At 43.3% G+C, this 23,809-nt stretch overlaps 1 protein-coding gene across 2 annotated transcripts in view; it reads left to right on the top strand.

The window, feature by feature from the left end:
- Nucleotides 1–23,809, top strand: part of SETBP1 (SET binding protein 1) — a 386,548-nt gene that overhangs the window by 183,883 nt on the left and 178,856 nt on the right. For both annotated transcript variants that reach the window (XM_008261251.5, XM_017344139.4), the window contains exon 3: nucleotides 8,279–8,332. In XM_008261251.5, the coding sequence (XP_008259473.1) occupies nucleotides 8,279–8,332 (54 nt within the window). The remainder of the gene's footprint in view (nucleotides 1–8,278; nucleotides 8,333–23,809) is intronic.

Raw genomic sequence — 23,809 nt, 5'->3', positions numbered from 1 at the left:
ATTCTGTTTCCCCAGGTAAATTCTGGTAACACTAAGGGCTTGCTTACCTTTGCAGAGACCTTCCCTTCTGAGATATGGTTTTCAAAATTTTCTTTTTATAAAAATTTAAATCCAATAGATTTGAATATGGAAATGATATATAAAATACCAGTATGAGTTGTGCTGTTCTTGGTAAAGTGGGAGCATAGAATGCCCTACCTCAGTGGGTCTCATCCAACTAACGTCCCCAAGGCCCTTCTATGGAATCCTGGGCTTCTTAGGGCACAGTTTGAAAACTATAGTTCTATGTGTTTCTTGTGCATGATTCATTTAAAAGTGTCAGGAACATTATAGAGGACCTAGCAGAACTTCCAACAAGACACATTTCAGAAAGAACCAGAAGTTCACGGGATATTTTGATGTATAAGTGTGAAGAACCCATGTTGGCCATACCAGGCTCAAAAGACATTCCAGCACCTGCTAGCTGTTAACCTCAGAGACTACCTAAACCTCCTGAGCCACTTTTACTGAAATGCTTACTCAGCTGGTTGACTCTAGGCTTGCCCGAAAAAGCCTCCTGCCCAATACCACACAAGATGCCCTCGATGAAATCCAGTTTTCTTGGTCTGAGGAACAATGGATGTAGAAAGAATTCTCCTTGGAGAATTCAAAAAGAGGTTTTCATAGGTTTACCAGGTTTGGGTAAAATAAAACAAGACTCATCATATCAGTGAGTTCTAGATTAGGGATTTCAGGGGCCTCTTCTTTCATTAGGTATTAGTTGTTATAGCTCTGATCTGCAACACAGAGGATTAAAGACTTGTCCATCAAGAAGTTAAAAGAGCTGTGACCTGGACAGCAGCCAAATATAAATACTGCTCAAACAAACCATGGGTTCCATGTACAAGGTTCCACATGGATTCATAGATATAGATATAAATATAGATATAGATATAGATATAGATATAGATATAGATATAGACATAGATGAAATCTCTTTAGACTATATATCCAGGGGAACTTGTTAAAGATCTTACCTTTAAATATTGTAACCCCATCATTTAAATGTAATAAAAAATGTAAGCAGTAAAGACTAAGCTTGTATGGAGTTGTATACAAAGTTATTATTAGTTATACTTGCTGCTCCCTGGGCAGGGAGCCTGAAATGAAGACTGGCGGTGTCAGTGGTTTCAGGTTTAACCTTTACGATTCCAGGAGACTGAGAGGGTTTAGTAAAAGGACACAGCTCAGCTAGGATAACAGCTTCATGTGTATAGCTTCTTAGCCTGTTGCAAAGTCAGACCCATGGTCTCTGCCCATCACAAATGCCTTGGCAATTAAAACCAATGCCTTTTGAATTGGAAGGTTGTTTACCTTTAGCTAGGATGTGAATCTGACTTCATTCTCACTGGGATGGTGAACTGGTGTACAGTCTGGATGACTGTCTTTACAGAGTCCTGTTTGCAAAGTAGTAATGGAGCCATCTCCCTGTCCTTCCCTCTAACCTTCTGCTTATGGTTTCTTGCAGAAAATGCACACAAGCTTTTAGGGGTTTGTGAGTGTGTGCACTTGTAGGAAAGTTGCTGACAGAGAGAGAGAGAGAGAGAGAGAGAGAGAAGAGACTAGATACTTCCTCCTCCATCTCTTTTTCAGCCCTGACATGAGAGGGGCATTTTTGGATGCTATAAGAGTGGGGCCAGGGAGAACACAGAGTTTACTGATAGGTGGTCAGGGGCCGGCACTGTGGTGTAGTAGGTGAAGCCACTACCTTCGGTGCTGGCATCCCATGTGGTTGCTGGTTGGAGTCCCAGCTGCTTCACTTCCTATCCAGTTCTCTGCTGTGGCCTGGAGAAGCAGTGAAGGATGGGCCAAGTCCTTGGGTCCCTGCCCCCATGTGTGAAGCCCCTGAGGAAGCTCCTGGCTCCTGGCTTCCAATCATCACAGTTCTGCCTGTTGCAGCCAATTGGGGAATGAACCAGCACAGAAGACATCTCTCTTTCTCTGCCTCTCTTTCTCTCTCTGTGTATAACTCTAACTTTCAAATAAATAAATAAATCTTTTTTAAAAAAAAAAGATAGGTGGTCAAATGACACCTGAATAGGTTAAGTGTTCCCATGACAGATCCCATAGTGAGTTGTCACAGAACAAGGCTCACACATAAAGTGAGTCCAAGGCTCTGCTGTATCAAAATGTCCTGTTCATCTTCCCTGTGAAGAGAAATAACCTGTTAGTTCTATCCCACATCCAAGACCACAGATGTGGGCTCCTCCGTGACTGGTGCCTCCAGGGCTGTTGCTCTGTGCTGTACCTTGAACTTCTTCCTGCTGTTCTCAGAATCCTTCTGTCTCCAAGTGTCTGGGTGTTTCAGACTTTCTTTGGATTGTGTTCATACGGTTGAAATTGTTGTCCTGATTTTCCACTGAGTAAGTAACTTAACCTTTCTCAGCCTTAGTTTGCTCTTTCCAAGGAGAGAGCAGAGCTGGTTTATTTCCAGCATCCTCAAACACATCTGATTGGGTTTTGTCTCCACTCTCTGAGATACTGCCTGCCTCATCAGCTGTTCTGCCCTTTTTTGTGGGTTGAGGGGCTGGCGTGAGAAAGGATTCAGCTTCCATCCCATAGTCAGAGTAAGAAGCCTGTGATACCTCTCAAAATAGAGATAGAATAAGATCCATTTACCACAAGATAGGAAAGGAAATGGGAATGAAGTAGAAGGCTTTTTAATAAAAGGATGGTATCTTTAAAGGCAAAGTAGAAAATGGGTCATGTGTTCTACCCAAAGCCCTCTTACTCTGTTCCTTTGCCTACTTACCTTGCTATAAATCCACCCATCTGTTGCATATGCCAGCATCTCCTTCTCTGGAACTCAGTGACCTAGAGTACTCCAGGGCCAATGGGCTTCCAAGTACCCAGTGCCTGTCCATGAAGCTGAGATCCATGGGGCTAGGTGCCCTCCATGATCCACATACCCCACCCCCCCCACTTGCATCAGTGACTCCCTTCAAGTGTCCTGAATCATCAGCCTGATTTGGGACTTGGGGTATGTTAGTCCCAAAGTCATGCCTGCTTTGAATAAAGGGCTAGCCGAAGGGAAATGATGATCCCAGGATGGGAGAACAGGGACTGTAATGAAGCAGCCTCCTCCTCTCCTGTGGAAGAGCTTTAGAAGCTATAGGAGTTTGTAAGCAGGATGGCAGCTGTTGAGAGGGACAGTCCTACCCCATGGAGATCTCAAGGGTTGTTGGTTACAACTACACTGTGGGTAGTTTGGGGTGAGGATAACTGAAGGGAGACTCCCGGTAAGAGCTGAGGCAAGGGTGGGGGGTGCACATGACAACAACATATCTTTGCCAAGGAAACTGAGGAAGTGCTCATTCACCCCTGCAGGTCCTCTGGCTCTCTCCATCTCCCTCTAACCCTCTTTGTCCCCTGACCTTCCCTGGAGTTTATAGAGACAAAAAGAAACAAGCAAACACCAAAACCCACCACCTGAATTTTCACCAAGAGAAAGCTGCAGCTTCTCAAAAATGGAAAGCAGGGTCATCCTTCTGATATTTTGAGTGTGGATTGTTCCAGGGAGCAATAAGATGTGTCAGGAATGAGATTACTCTGAGCAGGGCGCTAGGAACACTGCCTGGCTCCAGTGGGGAGATGAAAGAATTTTCTCCTTCCTTTGCCTTTTAAATGTAATTCTGTCTGCCCTTCTCCCCAATACCAGCTCAGCCCTCTACTGGGAGGGGTGCAGACATTTAGCCATCCTGGGAAAAGACAAGATCCTTTTCATTAACTTCAGCCTGATTGAAGTCCCCAGAGCCATGGCAATTTCATTTTCTTTCCTCTCTGCTTCCTTGTCTTAAGTCTCTCCCCATATGGCTAGGCTGCCATGGGTAGTGAACTGTCCCCAGTGGGACAGAATGAGGACAAAGTTGGGACGGAGCAGTGGAGAAGTTTCGATATCCATGTTTTTAAGGGAAGGAGCATGCTTATTTCTTTCTGCCTATGTCTCAGTTTCCTTGAATTCCTGGGCACATCTGACCTACCTTGAAGACAGAAGTCAACAGCCAGTTGTGTCTGGGTATTAGTGTTGAATGGGACAGGGCTGTTGCTGGCAGGGGTATAGCTAGACACTGGAGGAGTCGGGAACCCACTTAGGGCTGTTGGTAACTATAACTGAAAATTTTATATTTCAAGTGTCACTTATTAGCTCCTTGTGCAAAATAAAGTTTCAAAACCTTGCTGGGTCACAGAACATTGGCTTTCAAATGAAGTTGCATAGAAATAGCCTGGAAATGCAGAGCCACTCAGCTGAAGTGGGAGAGAGGTGCACGGAGGGGTCCTTTTGCCTACCTGTCTCCCTCACCCCAGAAACCCCAGCAGAGCTGGATCCTGAGTCCACAGAGGACACTGTGATTTTCTTGTCCCCTCCAAGCACCCTCAACTGTCTCCTTCAGCCCTTTACACTGTAAGACTGGAACTTCTTTGTGGGGTCCTCATATTTATGTCTGTGGCTATGAACCACATGAGGACATTCTGATCTGAGTGTCCTCACCTGAGCACCATACTTCAGTGCCCCGGCCAGCATCTTCCCCTTTCCCTGTACAGAATGTGTAGACTTCTGGGAAATCATCAGCTTTGTGAAGATTCACAGCCCAGGTGCTGTATTTTGCCCACCATCTTGTGCATCTGGTTACCCATGATGTGAAAGGCAGGTGCGGAGCTATGGCTTGACTGTAAGGAAAGATAGGACCTCTTGCACAATGTTCTTTTTGGACGCATTTAGAAGAGAGGTTACAAGGCTTGCCCTTGCCAGTTTCTAGGTCACATCGTGCCTTCAATGCACACTAACTTGTGGTGAAATATCAGAATCTTCTATTAAGAAACTCAGAAGTTTTAGAAGTTAGTGGATTAAAACCAGCTCTCCTTATCCTCCCACTCATCACCAGATACACTAACACTTCTGGACTGCTTTGGGCCCCTTTAATGTTCATTTTATAGTTTCATCCAGAGAAAAAGGAGAGACCTCTATCTGCTTATTGGAGATTTATTCCCCATTCAACCTCTTTCATTCTGTTCTTCTTTAAATTTAACCTTGGACTTTTGCGCTGAGGTTTAAGTCGGTATTCTCTTGTAAAACCGGCAGCAGATAGAGAAGAGCTTGTTCCCATCATCAGAGATGATTAATTCATTCAACTATGTGAGTGCCTTCTTCATACAGGAAGTATGCTAGGTGCTGAGTGCCATTTCCTTTTGTCAGCTTGAAGGATGCCTTAAGTCTGCCTCTCACACTTTTGTTCTCTAGGTTTGGCAATTTAGTCATTCTATTCCTCACCTCAAGTGACAATAGTCTCCACTCTCCTTTTAAGTCATTTGACCAACAGGTTTTTCGGTGACTCATTGTATGTCCAGACTCTTCTCAGCGAGTTGAGAAATACAGACTTGACATAAAATAACACGTAAACCATAGTCTTGTTAGCCACCGTCTTATTGGGCATGTTCTTATTACGTGAAACAAAGAAAAAAAAAAAACATGCAATGGTATACAACAGAACTTTAAAAATTAAGAATGAACTGTGGAATGAACTGTATACATCAAAGAAAAGAGGATCTAAGGTTTCTAGGGAGGGAGGGAGGGATAATCCTAACTTTGTTGAGATAGAAACATAATGAATAATAACCCAAGCTGCTCCCTCTCTATTTGCAGTCAAACAAATGGAGCTGGGCATTTTTCAATCCCAACATCACTGATACAAAGCAGTAGTGCATATCTGAGGATTCGTTGCACACTGTTGTGGTTTATTTTCAGTCTCATGACTGCGGGACTAGGAAGAACTAGATGTTTTGGTGTCATGCCTCTTTGCCTCCCTGTTGAACCTGTGAAGAGTTATTGAAAGGTCTCTGACAACTATGCCCTGAGGCCCTGCAAAATCTGAGCTCTGATTCCTTGATGCTAACATATGAAGGTATACCCTTGCAAAGGTTATTCTCATATCCATACCTCATCCCAGCCTTTCTGACCCTCCTCCCCAGCCTCACCCTAGCCTGCCCAGCTCAAGTTCAAGGCATAGGTTGCACTGATAAATTCCAAAGAGTAGATGGCCATTACCAATTAAATAAATGAAAATGTCTGAGATGAAGGGTTAGTTAAAGGGCATTCGTGGGACATAGGCTTTGTGTTTACTGCCTGTGATTCGTTTGAAGAATATTCTGGGACTCAGTGTTTCTCTGATGCCATGTCTCCTCAACAAATGGTCTCCAATGAGCTAAAATTCAGAGACATCTTATTGCAGAAGGGAAAGCATGAGTTTTGGGAAAATATAATTAGGGATTTAAATCTCAAATCTATCTACAACCAATACATGGGACCAATACATGGCAACTTGACAATGTTATTTGACTTTTGGAAGTCTCGGTTTCCTGTTAATGAAATGGAAGCACTTTGTATTGTTTGAGAAAGTTGTGAAGATTCAAGAAGAAAAGCAGGAACCCATGTGTCGCTGGGCCCCCTGATGTAGCATCATTCCCTCCGTTTGTCCTGCGGTTTGGCTGTGGCTGCCTGCCGTTGCATCAGTGCACAGGGAGCTGTGGTGGAATTGCTGTTTCCTTTCCCCCTATCTTTGTTCTTTCAGCTGCTCCTACCTGAAGCACCTCACCCTGCCACCTTCGGAGCCTTCAAGGATCAGTTTAAACTCTGTGTTATTTCAACAACTGCACCCTGTCCACTCTACCTTGTCTTCGGCTTGATGCTTAGACTCTACCCATTCTGATATACACATGTCTGACCCTTCCATCAATGGGTTTTGGAAGGCATGAACTCAGTCTTATAATTATATTTGGCTCTTAGTACTCAACCAGGTGGCCTCATGGTCCTTTGCTGTGTTGTTATAGAACAATCAGAGAGAGAGAGGTTGAACTGGCTGTCTACTAGGAGGCACCATCCTTGTTGGGGAGTCTGTCCCACAGGACTGGGTGTGGGGAAGAAACTACAGCTTTTACCATGTCCACCTTCTTTCTGCTGTATCCCAACTCTAACACCACTTAAGTATTGTTTTTGGTGGAGTTATTCAGGGAAGCTAAAAAGTCCAGTTGAGCTTTTCTGAAGGCTGGAAGTATTGGAGCCCAGCATGACTCCTCTCTCTTGAACCAAACAAAATATTGTTACAAAAAACATGAAATCATTCCTATTTTTCACAAATGCTCTCCAGGCCTAACAAAGCTAGTAGTCACACTCCTTGAATCAAAATAAGCATCTGCCCTTTTTTCTCCATGGCCCATACTTTCCCAACATTTGAAAGCAACAAGAAAGACTGATTATTTCATTAATGAATCATATGTTTTATGGAAATTTTTCTGGTGCCAAATCATGGATAGCATGTAAAAATATTCAAAATGTTAGTCTTTTCATTTAATATTTATTAAATATAGAGGTGCAAAAATGTATAAAACTAATATACACTAATATTTTATATAACTGTTTAAACTGTAAGCTATGGACATCTGAATAATGTATAAAATATCATGCAGCATAGGATAAGGTGAAGCTGAGTCATATGTAAATAGGAAGAGGTAAGGGTCATTTTTAGTGGTCTAACTGAAAGAGAGAGAGTGAGAGAGAAGCAGACAGAAAGAGAAACAGAAAGAATGGAGTTCTCTTAGAGGATCTGGGTTGTTTAGCTGTCTCACAAGCAATCATTCTTGACTTGTACAACAAACTGCTTAGATAGCAAGAAGAAATTCAGGGACCCTCTGCCTCAAGAAATGCACAAGGATACTTCAAAAATTTTGTGGAAAAATGGAATTAAAAATTAATTTCTTTTGGTCAAAAATTTGCAGACATAAGTCTTGAACAAGTTCATGGAAGATGCATATTATGAAAAATTTTCACCCCAAGATAAACCTCTTTTAATCCCATTTCTACAAACTTTTTGAAGTCTCTTTGCGTACATCTACAGAGTCACTCATAATTATAATTTCAGGGAGTCTGTGGACTGATAAATTCCCTTCATAGCCCATGATCCCTAATTGGAGACTCCTTGAAGAGCTGGTAGCACACAGAGAGAAGGTAGGAGGGGGCAGAGAGAGAGAGAGAGGTGGTGAGGCTGGAGATGTGGTGCACACCCAGTTGGCAAGTCACTAGCCTAGATTCTTAGCCCAGAGTAGTGCATGTGCTCTTTGCAGTTCTGCTTCTGAAGCTCCAGTGCAGGCTGTTGTAGGTCCATGGCTGGTCAGTCAGTCGTCTTGGGGATACTGTATGCAAACTTTGAGAAGTATCACTAAGGAAAACTCCTTTGTTCTTTTCCAGCTCCTCACAGCCAGTGACCTTGCAGCCAGCGACCTCAAAGGATTTCAGCCACAGGTAAGCTCCACTGGTTTGTTTTTTAAGTGCCGGGCAAAGAAATGATCCATAGTTTGGTTGTGAACAAATCTGGCACCAGAACAGAAACCTCCATCCTGAATTTCCAGCTTTTCTGACTCAATATCTCAACCATGAGAATTATTTGAGCTTGCTCTCTCCTTTCATCTCTTCACTCAGCCCATGTGGGACAAAGCGCTCTCTCTCTCTCTCGCTCGCGCTCTCTCTCTCTTTGTAATGTAACAAATAATCTAGACCAAGATGCTTAGAGTGTTGGCCAGTAGGAGACCCAGCCTAGGAAAGTGTTGATCCACAAGAAGAGGAGGGTGGGATGGGGCTGGAATTCTTCCCTTTATTTCTTTCTCTTTGGACAGGATACTCACATTTCTGTTATCTTTGTATGCCAATGCCTTGCAGTCCTGGTCTGGTGACCAGGTTAATCTCAGACTCCTGCAGAGGCCGACAGTGAAGTTTTGTTGATCTTGCTTAGGAAATGCCCCTGTTATCTCTGGGCAGAATGCTTGCCTAGGTCTTCATGGACGAACCACAAGAGAGTGCAGGCAGGGATTTCTGAGACCTCCTTGGCAGGGATGAAGATAGAAAACAACTCTCCCTATCTATGGAAAGGGAGTCAGTCTCCAACATAAATACCACAAGTCACACAAATATATTGCAGACACACACATGTCCTCTTCTAAAAGCCAAGAATAGATAAATCATGTATTCAGAGAAAGGTAAATCCACAATTGATTGCTGTGGTCCCCAGGCCCTAGCCCTGTCCCCCTTTCCATGTGACCTTTTCTGTCACTTCCAACTCAGTGCCTGCCTTCAGATCCCATGTGCTGTGCCTTTGTGGGAAACGCATCACAGTGAATGGCAGTAAACTTCCAGGGTTTGAGCATGTTATTTTTAACAGCAGGAAGCCATACATGTGGGAATGTTTTTATGTATTTGAGACCCTGTCACATGCGAGAGCTCACTGTGCCCTCACTGCACGTGCCATAGCTGGCTCACATCCTGTGAGCTCTCTTTTACTGCTGGGGAATCTGAGGCCCCAGTTCTGAGGCAGCGTGGCTCCAGATCACACAGAACTGGGGGCAAGAACAGGGCAGAGAGTCAGAGGGTGGAAGAAGAGAATGAGCAAAATCAAGGAACTGTTGGTGAGAGCCAAAGATAAGTCCACATTCCAGTTGGAAATGTTTTGATCACAGCTTATTGATCCTTCTGTCAGGGGCACTGGGAGGTTTTACAAACAGACAGTAAACCTTTGTCAATTGCTGAAAACTGATTATTAATTAAAGTAGTTATTCCTGTGATCATACAAGCTTCCAGTTGAGCCAGGGGATGCAAATCAACAAGGAAAATCAACATTCACCCACTCACCTCCATACCTATACTCTCATACAGAGGAGCCTGCTAAAGAGTTCATATCTGAAAATCCCTAAAATTAAAGAGGGAAAAGGATCTGTGTGATGCTGATTTGCTGCTCAAAAAGTATTCTTAAGGAGACAGTTTACAGCAGGGGGCTGTATGTGTGTGTCAGAGAAAGACCGAGAGTGAGCATGTGAGTGGATATATGAATATGTGAGTATATGTGAGTGAGTGTGTATATAGGAGAGTTGATGTGTGAGTATATGTGTGAATGAAGTGTGTGTGTGTGTGTATGTGTCTGTGTGTGTGAGGGAGGAAGGGAGGGAGAGAATGTGAGTGTGGGGGTGAGGGTGAGGGTGGGAGTGTGAGTATACCTGTGTATGATTTGGTCACAGTGTCTTTCTGAGGTGATCATATTCTCTCATATCTGTTTATATACACTCAAAATTAATTTTTTTTAAATTTACTTGAAACCCAGAGAGATAGTGAAAAAGATGAAGGTCTTTCATCGGCTGGTTCACTTTGACCTTTGGCCAGGTCAAAGCCAGCAGTCCATATCTCCACACAGGTCTCCACATGGGGCAGGGACTAAGCACCTGAGCCGTCATTTGCTGCCATCCAGGGCACTCATTAGCAGGGAGCTGGATGAGAAGCAAAGTAGCTTAAACCAGGGACTCCAATACTTGAGTGGGCATCCCAAACCATTGTGCCACACACTTTTCCAACAGTACATCTTTAGGTCTTAGGCTTAAAATGCACTCCCAAGTAATGGAAAAGTTACAGGTAATCAAGGGACACCATAACATTCATCACAATTCTAGAACATCAGCTTCCACACTCCCTACGGGCAAGTCCACAGTTTCCATGGCAGCAGGCTCTCTCCCCTGCCTCTGTCCTACCCTTCCACTTTATCCCATTTGTGTGTCATCCACCCGGAGGCTGAAAGAACACACGTGTATTTTTCACTCCTTAAGAGGCCCGTTCCAGAAGCCAGGAAGTCCTGGGCATCTTGTGGCCAGGGTGTAATGCCCAGATCAAAGTTAATTCTCCAGTGCACTCCTAAATCAAAAAGGCCCAGATGTGTCTCAAGTCAACATTTCCCTTCTGGGTGCTTTTCCAAGCAGAAACAGAAAGCTGCACCCTATGGCTCCACAGCAGGCACCAAATTGTTGGCTTCTGTTGTTATTCCCCTTCTCTCCCTGGATTGCAGTGAAAGTGAGCCTACAATAATTCCTGAGTAGGTTGCCTCCCAGGGACTGTCACTGATCATCAAGTTAAGGACTCATGGAGACTCCTTTCCTGGTCTCTCAGCTTTTGCACAGTTCATGCTTATCTCAATTATCTCATCAATGGACGAGGAGTTTGGTTTTTTTTTTTTTTCCTTTTCTTTTCTCTTCTTTTCTTTTTTGTTCCCTTGATATGTGCTCCTGCTACAAACTCTTAATGAAAACAGTCTTGATTTCTTCCTTGATCTTTGGTGATTTTGAACGTGTGAAAAGCAGTAAGTTTTAGGCTGTGCTGCGCTGTCTCTGTCCTTCTGTTTGCCTCCAGAATATAAGAGAAGAGGAAGCAAGCCACTGTCTGTCTTTCTCCCCATGGTTACCAGTTTTCACAGACACCATCCTCATTCCTGGAAATAAGCACAGGACTGCAGGTAGAATCTGTGAGCCCATGCTTTCTAAGGTGTTAGCAGTAGGTGTTTGTCCCTGAAGTTGGTGAGCTTGGTCTCTGGACCATAGACTAGAACTGCCTCCTGGAGGCAGGCCCGGGGCGGGTAGGCTGGGGATGTTCTCAGCAGGTTTCACAGGCATAGACTGAAAAGTTTCTCAAATTCAGATCTAAACCAACTTGACTTTGCTCTCTTCTTTTAGTTCCCCCGCAAAGCACATCTTTTGCTTTCTAACATCCTACTCTTCTTGCCTTTGGAAGCAACCAACACACTTGAGTGCCCCCCTCTCTAGTTTTTGGCAGCATGGCAATGCAGATCTCCACCTGTCTTTGTCAGACCATTCAATGTCCACCTCAAGAGGAACAAGAGCTGGCATTAAAACAAAACACACATATGCTTTCCTCTCTGTTTCTCTTTCTATTATTTTTCTCCCTAATGTAAATGCTCTGAGTGTTCATTGTAGAAATGTGCAATACATGGAAAAGCATAAGAAAAAAATATCTCCTGTTATTCTACCCCAGAAATACAATGACATTTTGGTGAATAGTCTTCCAGTCTTTGCTCTGTGTAGACATACACATCTACTGGAATTTGTATTCAGTATCATATTTTATATACTTTTTTCTTACCTCCTCTTCTGTTTGCATGCTTTTCAAGTCCCTGCCAGCCGCTGGTTATTCTTGTACTAGTCGCATCTTTTATTTACCACTCCCCTCCCGCTAGACATTCCATTCCTTTTGCAGACTGAGATCACAGGAGCAATCCAAGGCAAATCCTAACATCCAGTGCCCTCATCTAGGATGCAAATAGCAGCCAAGGCTTCTTGGCATATTTCTTCTTTATTTCTTAGTTCCTACAGGGGTATGAAGGTTGCCACTGGGCGGTGTGGTACAGAATAGCTGTAGTTTTGGCTCCCAATTCAAATGCAGCTCTCCATTTCCAGCCACAGTGTCCAAAAACTGACCTTATAAAGAACTTCCCCTGACAGAGGGGGCACAGACCAGCAGACTTGGTCCCACCTGCTCTATTCTCTCTCATTTGTGAGACAAGATACTTCTTCACGGAAAAATGGAATCCTACAAGTGCGGGGCAAGTGCAATAGCTGCATATGAGGCATAGCCATTTTTAATGAAATTTTTTTTAAAAAAATGTTAATGGCTATTACAGTCAAATGCACATTATCATGAAAGCTGAGAAGAGAATAAACCAGGACATGCAGGAAAATAATTTTTACTGTGGAGAAAACAGTACTTGCAGTTACCTAATCACCATTTCATTCCTCAGGAATCTATGCAAAGCTCTTCTATTGGGTTCCCTGCTGTACACTCATACTACACTCAGCCTCAGCATTTGACAATTCTGGAATGTTCTGCCATTAATGTTAGCTTTGTGACCCTGAGGAAGCTACCTAATGTTCCTTGACCCTAGTTTTCCATTGTTGTTCTTCTTGTTGTCAAGAGATTTATTTATTTATTTGTAAGGAAGAGTGACAGAGAGAGGAAAATGGGGGGGGGGGCAGGGTCTTTGGTCCTCTGTTTCACTCCCCAAATGGCGAAATACCCAGTGTCTAGGACATGGTAATGCCAGGAGCCAGGAACTTTATCCCAATATCTCAAATGGGCAGCGGAGGTTATACAGTGAATTCATTTTTATTTCCACTAGAGAATTTCAGAGTAAATTAGGAATTTTATCCATTGGGGGTAAGCATGGAAGTCTTCTAGGCAAACCTGGGTCAAGTTGGATGAGAAGGAGGCTGAAAACTTATTCATAGGCAAGCAGATAAAACTTATTCATAGGCAAGCAGATCCTGGATGAAGGCCAAGATGGTGTTGGCGATGCTCCGGCTATGTTCACTACACTTGGTGCATTTTAATGGCTCTGTCTCCGAGGGAGCATAGTGGGAAGTTACTTGGAAAATGAGAGAAAGCAAAATTTCAGATCGTAAAAGTCTAGAAAAATAGTTGGGAAATAGATCTGAAGTTTTCAAACTTACACAAAAGTAGGCCTGATAGAATAATAAGCTCATGTACCTATTATTCAGCTTCAATGGCTTGTTGCTTAAAAAGGCTAATTTGCAACATTTTCTGATTTTCGTGGTATAGTTGTCTCCATCATGACCAACATTAAGGTATCCATTCTCTATCCACCTGTTTGCAGAGTTTTTGTCATGCAGCTCTCCAGAGCTAATTAGGAGCTGGCCCCAGTGCACTATTGCACCAGCTTCAACCATCATTACAATTTTGTCTATCTTATATTTCACTTTATTTGGCTTTTATTTTAATTTGTTGGAGGGGGAATAGTATTTTAAAACAAATCCCAGTCATCATGTTATTTCATAAAAATAAACTAAGTAAGTTTCTCTAATAAGAGTTTTGTTTTTTTTTTCATACAATCACAATCATATTATCACCCCATCAAAATTAGCACTAATCCTATAATATTTTCTAATAAGAAATTAATAATTGCAGTTTGGCGATCATTCCATTGTATGTTTTAGTAGCTTGAATCAGGATCCAGAGTTCGGACTTTGACATCTATCTTGGAGACAGTGGGAGCCATTAAAGGTGTGAAGGCAGACAAGAGTCAGAACAATGATACAAGAGGTTTCCTCTGTTGGTTGAGGATCTGCTGGAATGAAGAGCACCCAGCAGCCAGCTATTAGCCTGTGTCATTGGTCCTCACAAGGAGCCATAGGGAATGAAGCTGAGCTGGGGACAGTGCTGAGATGATGGACTCAAGAGACTGCAAAGGCAGAATCAGCAGAGCTAGTACCTGCGTGGCTGGCTGGGATACTGGAAATCCTGTTCATCTAAATGCACGCCCAGAAGAAGTATGGTGTTCATCCCTGGGTTAAGAATGATGTGGCCCAGTGTTCAAAAGAGGAGAGCTTTGTCTTCCCTCAATGAGCACTTACATCTTTCTTTTTTCCCTTGGCTCCACAAACAGCGCTACCCACAGGACATCAGCAAACACAGCCAGCTACTAAAACTCCTGGGCTCCAAGAGTCCTAACCAGAACTTTATAACGCACAATACCCATATTCGGTGAAGAGTAGTTTGGCTGGAGTTTCCAATACAGTAGAAAGAAATCCTGGCTGTGCCCACCTCCCGGCAGAAAAGGAAGGGCAAATTGGAGAGGATGTGGCAGGAACCCATGTCTCCGCCATGGTGCTTTCTGTTCATGCACATGCTTGTTCCTGCACTGAAAGGGAGAAGAGGGAGAGTCAGAGCCTTCTGACAACACCCCTCTCTTTAGCATGAAATCCATGTGTCCTTCTAGAACAATCATGTTTTTCAGAACAGAATCGCCATTATCTGACTCAACTGTGTGAATGGATACCAGCTGTCTGCCAAGTTCAGCTTCAACAATTATAAAGACTGACGTGGATGCTCTGGGCATGTCAGAGTGCCCAGCTTCTGCTGGACTCAAACCGAGTTCACACCACCTTCATTTGTGTGTAGGGACAAAGATTAATGAAAGTGGACTCTGTGTCAGGGAAGTGTTTGTGAAATTTAACATGCATTATATTATTAAGCCTTACAATGCCTTTGAGAAATCAGTAATCACACAATCCTCATTTTACAATTAAGTACCTAGAAGCACAGAGAGATTAAGGTCACAAAGCCCACAAATGGCAAAAGTGGGATTTGAACCCAGGCAGTCTGGCTCCAGCATCTGTGTACTTGACCACTGGTGCTACACCAGCTTAAATTAGACAGCAGCTCCATGGTTAAGATAATGAGATCTAGTCTGGCCACTTGTAAACCCAGCACAAGCACTCCAGTCTTCTTTATTTTTGTGTATTATAGAGTTTGCTTCACCTTTGCCAGTGACTATGGAAAAGCAATTCCGCATCTAAGTGTAGTAGACAAAACTGCTGTGGAACAGTTTGAATCCTTCCACCTTGGCAAAGAATTTCTGTGTCCTTCCATTCCTGTCCCAGACTTCCATTGGGGTGTCCTTGTGGTTTCTTATTCCTCAAAGGGAGCAACTGAGTTGGGGCAGATGGAGGAGTATGGGATGTAGAGTGATGAGGAAACAGGTTGGTTTGTTTTGCCTTCACCACACACTGTTTACTTTGCTGTTTCTGGAAGAACCATCCCAAAGCAAGGCAAGTGCAAGGGAACCCTGCTACCTGTGCTGCCCTACTCCTCCCCATGCCTCTTCCCCTGACTTTAAAACAGAAAGAGGCACCGGAGAACACCTAGAGTCTACAACTGGAAAAAAATGTGGGACTCCAAGCCTCACCTCAACGTTTCAGATTGAATTGGTATTGGAGGAAGGCCTTGATATTGATATTTTCAGAAGCTCCACTAGGTTTAAATCAAGCTCCCCTTTTTCTAGCTAAAGAATGAAGCAAGGGCATTATGACACAGCTAGTTAAGCTGCCACTCGTGTTGCCAGCATCCCATATTGCAGTGCTGTTTAGAGTCCCAGCTGCTCCACTTTCCATCCACCTCTCTGCTAATGAGCCTGGGAAAGCAGCAGAAGATGGTCTAGATATTTGTCACTTGCTACCCATATGGGAGACCCAGATGGAGTTCCCAGCTCCTGCCTGCTCTGGACCAGCCCCGGATGTTGCAGCCATTAGGAGAGTGAATCAGCAATCAGCAGATGGAAGATTCTCTCTCTCTTTCTCTCTCCCTCTCTCTCTCCCAAATAAGCAAATAAATATTAAAAAAAAAAATTGAAGTGAAGAGATAGTCATTGAGAGGATGGAAAGTGCCTTCACACTTAAATATGAGGGTACTCCAAAAAGCTTGCAGAAAAATCAAATTAAATGATAAATTTATTTTAGTGCTTTCTAAGCCCACATCTGTGCTCAGCTCCTGCTGTTTGTATTCAACAGTTGAGATTTGCCCAAGATCTTAAACTAGCAACTGATAACATTTGGGTGTCTGCTTGTCTTCTGTGCTTACTATCTGGACATCCTTTCTGGGTTGAAAAGATATGCAAAAAGAACCAACTTCAGGAGATGGCTTCAAAGTGAGAATGCATGTAGATGGCTAGCATGCAGTATCCCCTGGCTTCCAGTGCATGGTGGGTCCCCTGAGTCCCTCTTGCTCAGGCTGTTGCTTAGTCAGCACACATTTCATTCTGCAGGCCTATTCTCTGGCTAGCCTTGCGGCTGTGCCATGTAGCTTTGCTCTCTGATTCAGCACTAAACAGAGCTAGAGCCACAAACCAGGCTGGCCTGTCAGTGTGCATCACTGATGCACCATGACACATGCCTAGAAATGGAAAGGAAGTCTTCCAAACTTTTTATAGAATTGAACATTTCCATGATATCTGTGCATGTGCTTGTTTTCCTACTAATTACTTTTTCTAACTTTTTACCAAAGTATTCATACAAAAATATGTGTTGTGGAAAAAACCTACTTCCTTACCATTTGAATCATTTGAAAATCTCTATTCTAAGTATCCAGTGTTTGGCCTTTCCACTTTCAACGAAAAGGTGGGATTTAGCCTCCTGCTTTTTCTTTTCTTTCTTCTAGGAGCCTATACATAAGTATTTGTATTTTGAATAATATCCCCCTCTTCATGATTGCACCTGTGCAGGTATGTGTCCTGCAGCTTTTAGTATATCTACACATAACATGAATATTTTCCCATAATGCCTAAGGAAACCTATTTAATTATTTTTCTTACTAGACTTGGACATCTGTGATGCTAACAGCACTTTAACAAAAATATTGGTTCACGTGCATACACACCTCACATTCACACTGAAACCAAAACTGATGCTATTTCTTTTCTTATATGAAATTCACATTCACAGTTTCATACTGTAGATCTAGTTGTTTTGTTTTGTTTTGTTTTTGCCTTCCCTGACAGTGTGTTTAGAAGACTTTTTTTTTTTTTTTTTTTTTTTTTTTTTTTTTTTTTAAGACCAACACTGGCATTTGGTCCTGGAGAGAAGTTCTCCAGGTGTTTTCCAGAGAGTCTGGTGTTTCAGTGGAATATTCTGAAGCCTTAATAAGTTCTCCGGGGATACTAAATCTCTTTAGACATCAGTGAATATTTTGTTTCTTACTCCCAAGATATTCTAACCATCTGAGGGCCGTATGCAGGTGGGCCTGACTTAAAACAAACTTAATGTGCAGAAGTTCACACATAGGAAAAATTGATAGATGGCAGATGGGTGTTGGGAGAGAAGGGGGTTATTCACATGCAGAAATATTTTTCCACTTTATCAAGAGAATCAGTGTAAGTTATCTTGACTCTACAGTATTTTCAAATATGATGGAACCTTTCAAAATCTGATTTAAACTCAACTTTTCAGAACAGAAATAGAAACAAAGTGAAGCCAGCCAGTGGGAATTACTTTGAATGACACTCTCTTCCCCTTGAACTATAGTTTTCTCCTCTAAAACAAAAACAAAAACAGAAGACCTTAGCAACAAGGGTGTAAGATTAAATTATTTCTATGATCCCTTGAGACTCTACATGTTTAATTATGCTGTGGCTCCTTCCACTGTCTTCCTGTTTTCTACTTTTGTGTCCTTGTTTTTCTCTTCAGTCCTTTTAGTAAAAGAGCCTGGATATGAACTTAGAAATCCTCTTGTGTTTCTGCTAACTTGAAACCTGGGGCCATTGAGGTTTTTTGCTATATCTCAAATATCTGTGCTTATTTGTAGACTGAGGTACAGCATCTGATCTTGCTGTGTCTAAAATTTTAGTTTGATGTATGGCTTTGTCCTATACAGTTTTATGTCTATGAATGACTCATATGTACTATAAGAGGTCTCCAAAAATTTCATGGAAATTGTTTAACATGAAAAAAAATTCAAGAATTTTTGCACTCAGATAATTTTAAACTTTTTAAAAATACTTAATTATTTAGTTGAAAGGCAGAGAGAGAGAGAGAGAGAGGGATCCCCCTTACTCTAATTTCCTCCCCAAATGGCTGCAATAGCTGGGGGTGGGCCAGTACAAAGCCAGGAGCCTGGAACTCAGTCTGGGTATCCCATATGGGTGCAGGGGCCCAAGCACATAGGCCATCTTCTGCTGCTTTCCTAGGTGCATTAGCAGGGAACTGGATAGGAAGTGGAGCAGCCAGCATACCAATGGGTACTCATATGGATGCTGGCATCTCAGGCAGTGACAACATGCTGTACCACAACACTGGTCCCTAGAATAATTTTTTATAATTCTATTTTTCCATGAACCTCTTGTCCTATTAAATGCAAATCCAAACCCTGCCTTAAGCAGCGCTTGAGAAAAGATGTCTTCCTCCTTCCCTGCAGGGTGGTCCTGAACCTGTCTCCTGAAGACAAAGATGTACCTTTCTAAAAAATCAACAATCTCCCTTTTTAAATTCTTCCTCACCCTACTGCCTGGCTCAAGCTGCAACACTTGTGTACAATCCACGCTTACCCCATCTGCTTTCTAACCACCATACCAAACAAAAGGGGTGGGTTGAAAGGTATGAGAAGACCCTCCCATCTTCCCCCCACCAGAAGGTCTTCCTAGGGAAATGACTCAGAGATCTCCAGTGGCTTCTTATACTCTCCTGTTTGCCTCTGGAGACTGAGTGAAGCCTCCAGACAGCCTTCTCCGTAGTTATATTTCCATGATGATGGCCATCCTCTTCCCCTACCCTCTCCAGCTCTGCACATTACTTTCCTTCTGTACCTCTCACCTGTTTTCAGAGTTTGTGGCAGAATGTCTGTTTCTAACAGTTGATCAAGTCCATGGTGCCCAGGACAGGAAAGCTTTGCAGGATCCTGTTGTGATCTTATTACTGTAAATAGTAACAATGTATGCCCCTCTAGTAATAAAGCATAACTATACATCTCCCCCAACTTCCTGGCACCAATATCAAGCATGGAGAACATTTCCATTATTTAATAGTTGAGTAGTTAAAAGCACCATTTCAGGTCCAAACTAAGTTTGCCCTCTACTACCTGGATGACCTCCAACAGTTATTTAACTTTTATGTTGCTCAGAGTGGAAGAAGGAAACCTCTCCCATGGGATGTTGAGGAAGATTGAATAAATAGGCCCACTGAACAGTGTCTGATGTGTGGTAAACTCCAGAAATGCCTGCTCTAACTTATTACTTGTTATTACAAGTTACATAATTGAAATTAATCCTAGATGGCTGCTGCCAAGGTCAGAGCACAAACTGCAGCTTCCCAAAACAGTATGACTAGCATTTGGGATTACCCAGGAAGAAAAATCATAAAAACATAAACCAAACACACACACACACACACACATCCATATTCACCTGCCCCTCTTTCACCAGTCTGTCTATGGTACCTGCCATTCACCATGAGGAATGGCAGGCACTCTGGTCCTGGGTGAATGACCACAGAAAAAGGTAGAGTAGGACCGAGACCAACAGGAACAGGCCAGGAGTGAGGAGGGACTGTGAGATACTCTTCACCGATTGCTTCCTTCTCTTCCCACCAATGGCATTTTCATTCCATCTCTTACCCGTGGTGGGAGGACAGCTATCAAGTATTGAAAATGATTTTTAACAAATGCACTAGGAGCTTCTTCAATCACTAGAATGCCTGATTTCAACAACAGTCTTGTGTCCAAGGATCGTCAGCATATTTCTGGTTGTCTCCTTTGGCTCTGACCCTACAGAAGAATCACAGGCACAGTGATTTATTGTCCAGCAGCATCAGTGAGGAACTACACGAAGGCATGGGCATTGTTCTTGGAGGGATGTTTTTTCGCATTTTATGTGGTGACGTCCACACCTCTTAAATTTAATTGTTTCTATGCGCAAAAGAAGACATAGAGGTGATTCAAGAGGCACATAGGTTCTGGATTTCATGGGTCTTCCAAAGGAGATGGCACCTGCTGAGGAGGGCACACTGGTTGTGGGACTCTGGTTTCAGCAGGCAGTCCGTTGCCGACATGCTGACAGGGCAAGTAGCTCACTGATGGGAAAAAGAGAATTCAGTGCCCAGACGCCAGCCTTATCTGCATTGTGAGAAAATGCAGCTGGCTAAATTTGGCTTCCCAGTCCTTGATCTGGGTAGGAACAGAAATACCACAGTGGGGAATGAGGGGATGAGCATTGTGTGAAAAAAGAATCTGTGTGCTCCCAGCAAAAAGTAGATGCTCAGTGAGTATTTGTAGAACCCTCTCTAAGGCTGTTTGTGTGAGAGGTCAAAACAGAGCTCCCAAACAAAAAATGCATAGATACGGATTCTGATCTTTCTGTAATGCATTCCGGCTTTGAGATTCTAATAAAGATGTCCTCTATCACTTATCATAATTTTGGAGCTAACAACGTATGTGAGTTTTTTCTAAGACTTAGAAGTTTACTTGTCTTTGACCATCATGTGATGGTGTAATAGGAGTGAACAAGTACCTCTGGAGTGAGGACTCAAAACAGACTGCTTTGAATGAAATCAGTTTGATTCACCGACCTCAAATCTCATGCGTTAGTGGCATCTTGGTGTCTTGTGAACAGTGGCCAAGGCAGGCGTGGGTAAGGCAAAGGGAAGGGTAAGCAAAAAGAAGTCTCAGCCTGCAGCCTTCTAGAGGGAGAGAGCGTGCATTTCCCTCTTGATAAACTCCAGCAGAAAAGAGCAATCAGCTAAACGAGAGCTGGACAAATTAAATGGCTGAGTATTATTTCAAAGGAGAGCACGGGCAGCATCAGAAATTCCCCATCAGCTGTAATAACGCCAATTACTTTGCCAATTGCAGATTCCATCGTGATGTGTTTAGTGCAATCAGGCGTCGGACTCTTGCAGGGGCCTGATGGGTTTTGTTTACTCTGAATGTGCATTTGTAGAGAATCTTTTGCACCCAAAGGCTTAGAGCTCTGAATGTCTTTCTCTCCGTCCAAATTCATACACAGCTGAGGGAGATTATCTGTGACATGGAGGCTGGGGCGGGCTGGGCAGGCTGGACCCTGAGCCCTCTCTCACTGGAGAATGCCTGGGATTTAATTATAAAGAGCACAGCTGGGTTTGGTAGTTGTCAGTGAATGTGGCAATCTCCAGAAAACCTCTCTGTAGATTAACCAACCAGTTAATAAATCTATATTTCTGATTATGAGCAAGACTTCTTGGCATGTTGGAGTGTTGGACAGATCACCATTAAGCAGCAATAACAAACATGTAGCTCTGGGAGGAGAGAACTCGCCAAGAGTTCATTAAGCCTTAAATACTGACAAATGGGGGTGCGGGGGCTTTCATTGGCTGCCTTTGAGAATCATTTGGTAGAATGTCAAATATACAGATCATTTCAAATATGAGAAGAGATCGTCAGAGAGGAAGGGATCTGTCCCTCCCCAACATTTTAGCAGGGGAAGTAAAATTTGGAGACTGTACAGGAACGCTCATTTTCTGTTTACATTTGGCTCCGTCAAAATTAATGGGTGTGTGGCTCCTGCTCCTCTGAGGAGTGAGCTGTGATTCTCCATTTACACTCCCAATTGAGGAAGGCGCTAATCACGGGCATTTACTGAGTACTCTGGCCTGACTGACAGCTCCAGTGCAGGCTGTATCTGCGGCTGCTGGGGTGCAGACCAAGAGCTGAAGGCTGATTTGATTCCACTTGTACTCAGCTGTCATCTGAGGCCAGAGCCCTGAGGAGAATGGGAAGCTATTCTCTTCCGGCTGCTTTGTGACAAGCAACCTTTGTGTCTCATTTTTTTCTCCCCTGCCTCTCCCTCCTTCGTGCCGCTGATAAAGGCACCTGCAGAAGAAAGCCTGCTCCTGAACTCAAAGGCAGCTGCCAGTTCCCCCCAGCACTCTGTCTTCTAGTTATGGCGTAGGGCTCCTGCCCACAGGATGGGGCAGGTCCTATTTGAGAGAGGAAGGCAGACATGGGGTTGGCCAGCATCAGGAGAGTGGGTCATAGGCTATCAGTTAGCATGGCAGGGCTCAAGCTGTGGGCCTCCGCAGCCTTGTAGATCATTCATTCCAGGAGAGTGTGTGTGTGCATGCTCATGTGTGTGTTTCCCCTAAAAGAGGTACTTCAACCAGTGCCTTTGGTTTGACACCAGCCTTTCTACAGCCAGCAGCTGTTCAGATAACGTTACTGACTCTCAGATTAGAGGCAGAGCTTGTCACCTGCACATCTCTGGGGACAGGAAAGACCCTTGGAAATCATGAGATAACATAGGGATCAGTAAATGGAGGTGAGGGCATCAAATCATGCCTCCTGTAGCCAGCATCAGTAATGCCACCAGCCGGTACCAGAGAGAGAGCTGTTACATGCAGGCTTCTCATCAGCTTGAGTTAGAAACTGTTCAGTGATGTCTTGTCTGAAGGGAGAGTCATTTGTTCACACGTGTGCTTACAGGGCAGCTCTGATTTGGCGACATCACCTCCACCCTAAGCAGAATGTCCTAAGCTCTTCTCCATCCAGTGCAGTGTCAATGGAGTGCAATCACATGTCTGCACTCCTGACAGCTAGTCTAGGAGTCACTGGCATGCCTCAGCCATGAAAGTAAACTCTCTTTATGCATCAAGTAGTCTTCCTCCATCTTCCTCTGCAGCATCTTTAAAATAAATATATGCCATAAACAAGGCATTGTGAGAAATCTGACAGTCTTAGTGATTCCATCTTCCTTAAAGATATATCAGTTGAGAGTAGCTCACGGGGTTGGCTGTCAACATTTTGGTTCCTCTCCATGAGGCCTAGGACCCTCTACTAAAAGTTGCAGCCAGAGAGACTTTTTGGAAAGAAATTGCATACCAAACTAGGGAGCAATCAGGGTCATGTGCTAAACCCACACACAGGATGCAAATGAGTAAAAAGCTTACATTATGCAGCCATTTAAATGTGACTTTATATTTAGTGAGCCACAGAAACATCTGAACTAGGCAGACATAATTGATTCCATTTTACAAAGAAAAAGTAGAGACTGGGGCAGATTAATGGATTTTTCTCAAAATTCTCAACTGTTAAATGGTGAAGGGACAGAATTAGGATTAAAATCAAGCCTTCAGACTCCCTGACCTCTTTCCCTTTTTGTTCTTAGCTCCTTCAGGCATGAGACAATAGGGTAGCCAGTATTATGTACTGATGGAGGCTATACATCATTATTTTATGTATATTAAAGATTTAGTGTTTCTGCGTAGCTAATTGTTCCCAATGGAAAACTAAGACCAACGGGAGCTGGTTGAAATAGGTAAACCTGCAGGTTATTTAGGAAGACTTTCCCAGCAATGGAGGGAGCTCACTCCCAGGTGCCTAGTTAAGCGGCCAGTTTCTTGATATGTAGAGAAGCATGTGTAGGGAAGGCGGTATAGAACAGGACTTTCTGCAGACACATAGCGAGACCTGAATTTTGGCTTCCACACTAGCTAGTTTTGTGACCTTTTTGAAGTTGGTAACCTGTCTAATCCTCAGTTTTCTCAAGCACACAATGGAGGGAACAATCTTTATCCTATTGAGCACATATGAAGGGGCTTCAAAAGTTACATGGAAAAGTAAAATCAAATGATAAGTTTATTTTCA

The sequence above is a fragment of the Oryctolagus cuniculus genome, chromosome 10 (assembly GCF_051225735.1).
Source record: "Oryctolagus cuniculus isolate XC-2025 breed Fujian yellow rabbit chromosome 10, ASM5122573v1, whole genome shotgun sequence".
Classification (NCBI taxonomy): Eukaryota; Metazoa; Chordata; class Mammalia; order Lagomorpha; family Leporidae; genus Oryctolagus; species Oryctolagus cuniculus.
Note: the sequence above shows the minus strand (reverse complement) of the source record. Positions and strands in the feature narration are given on the sequence as shown.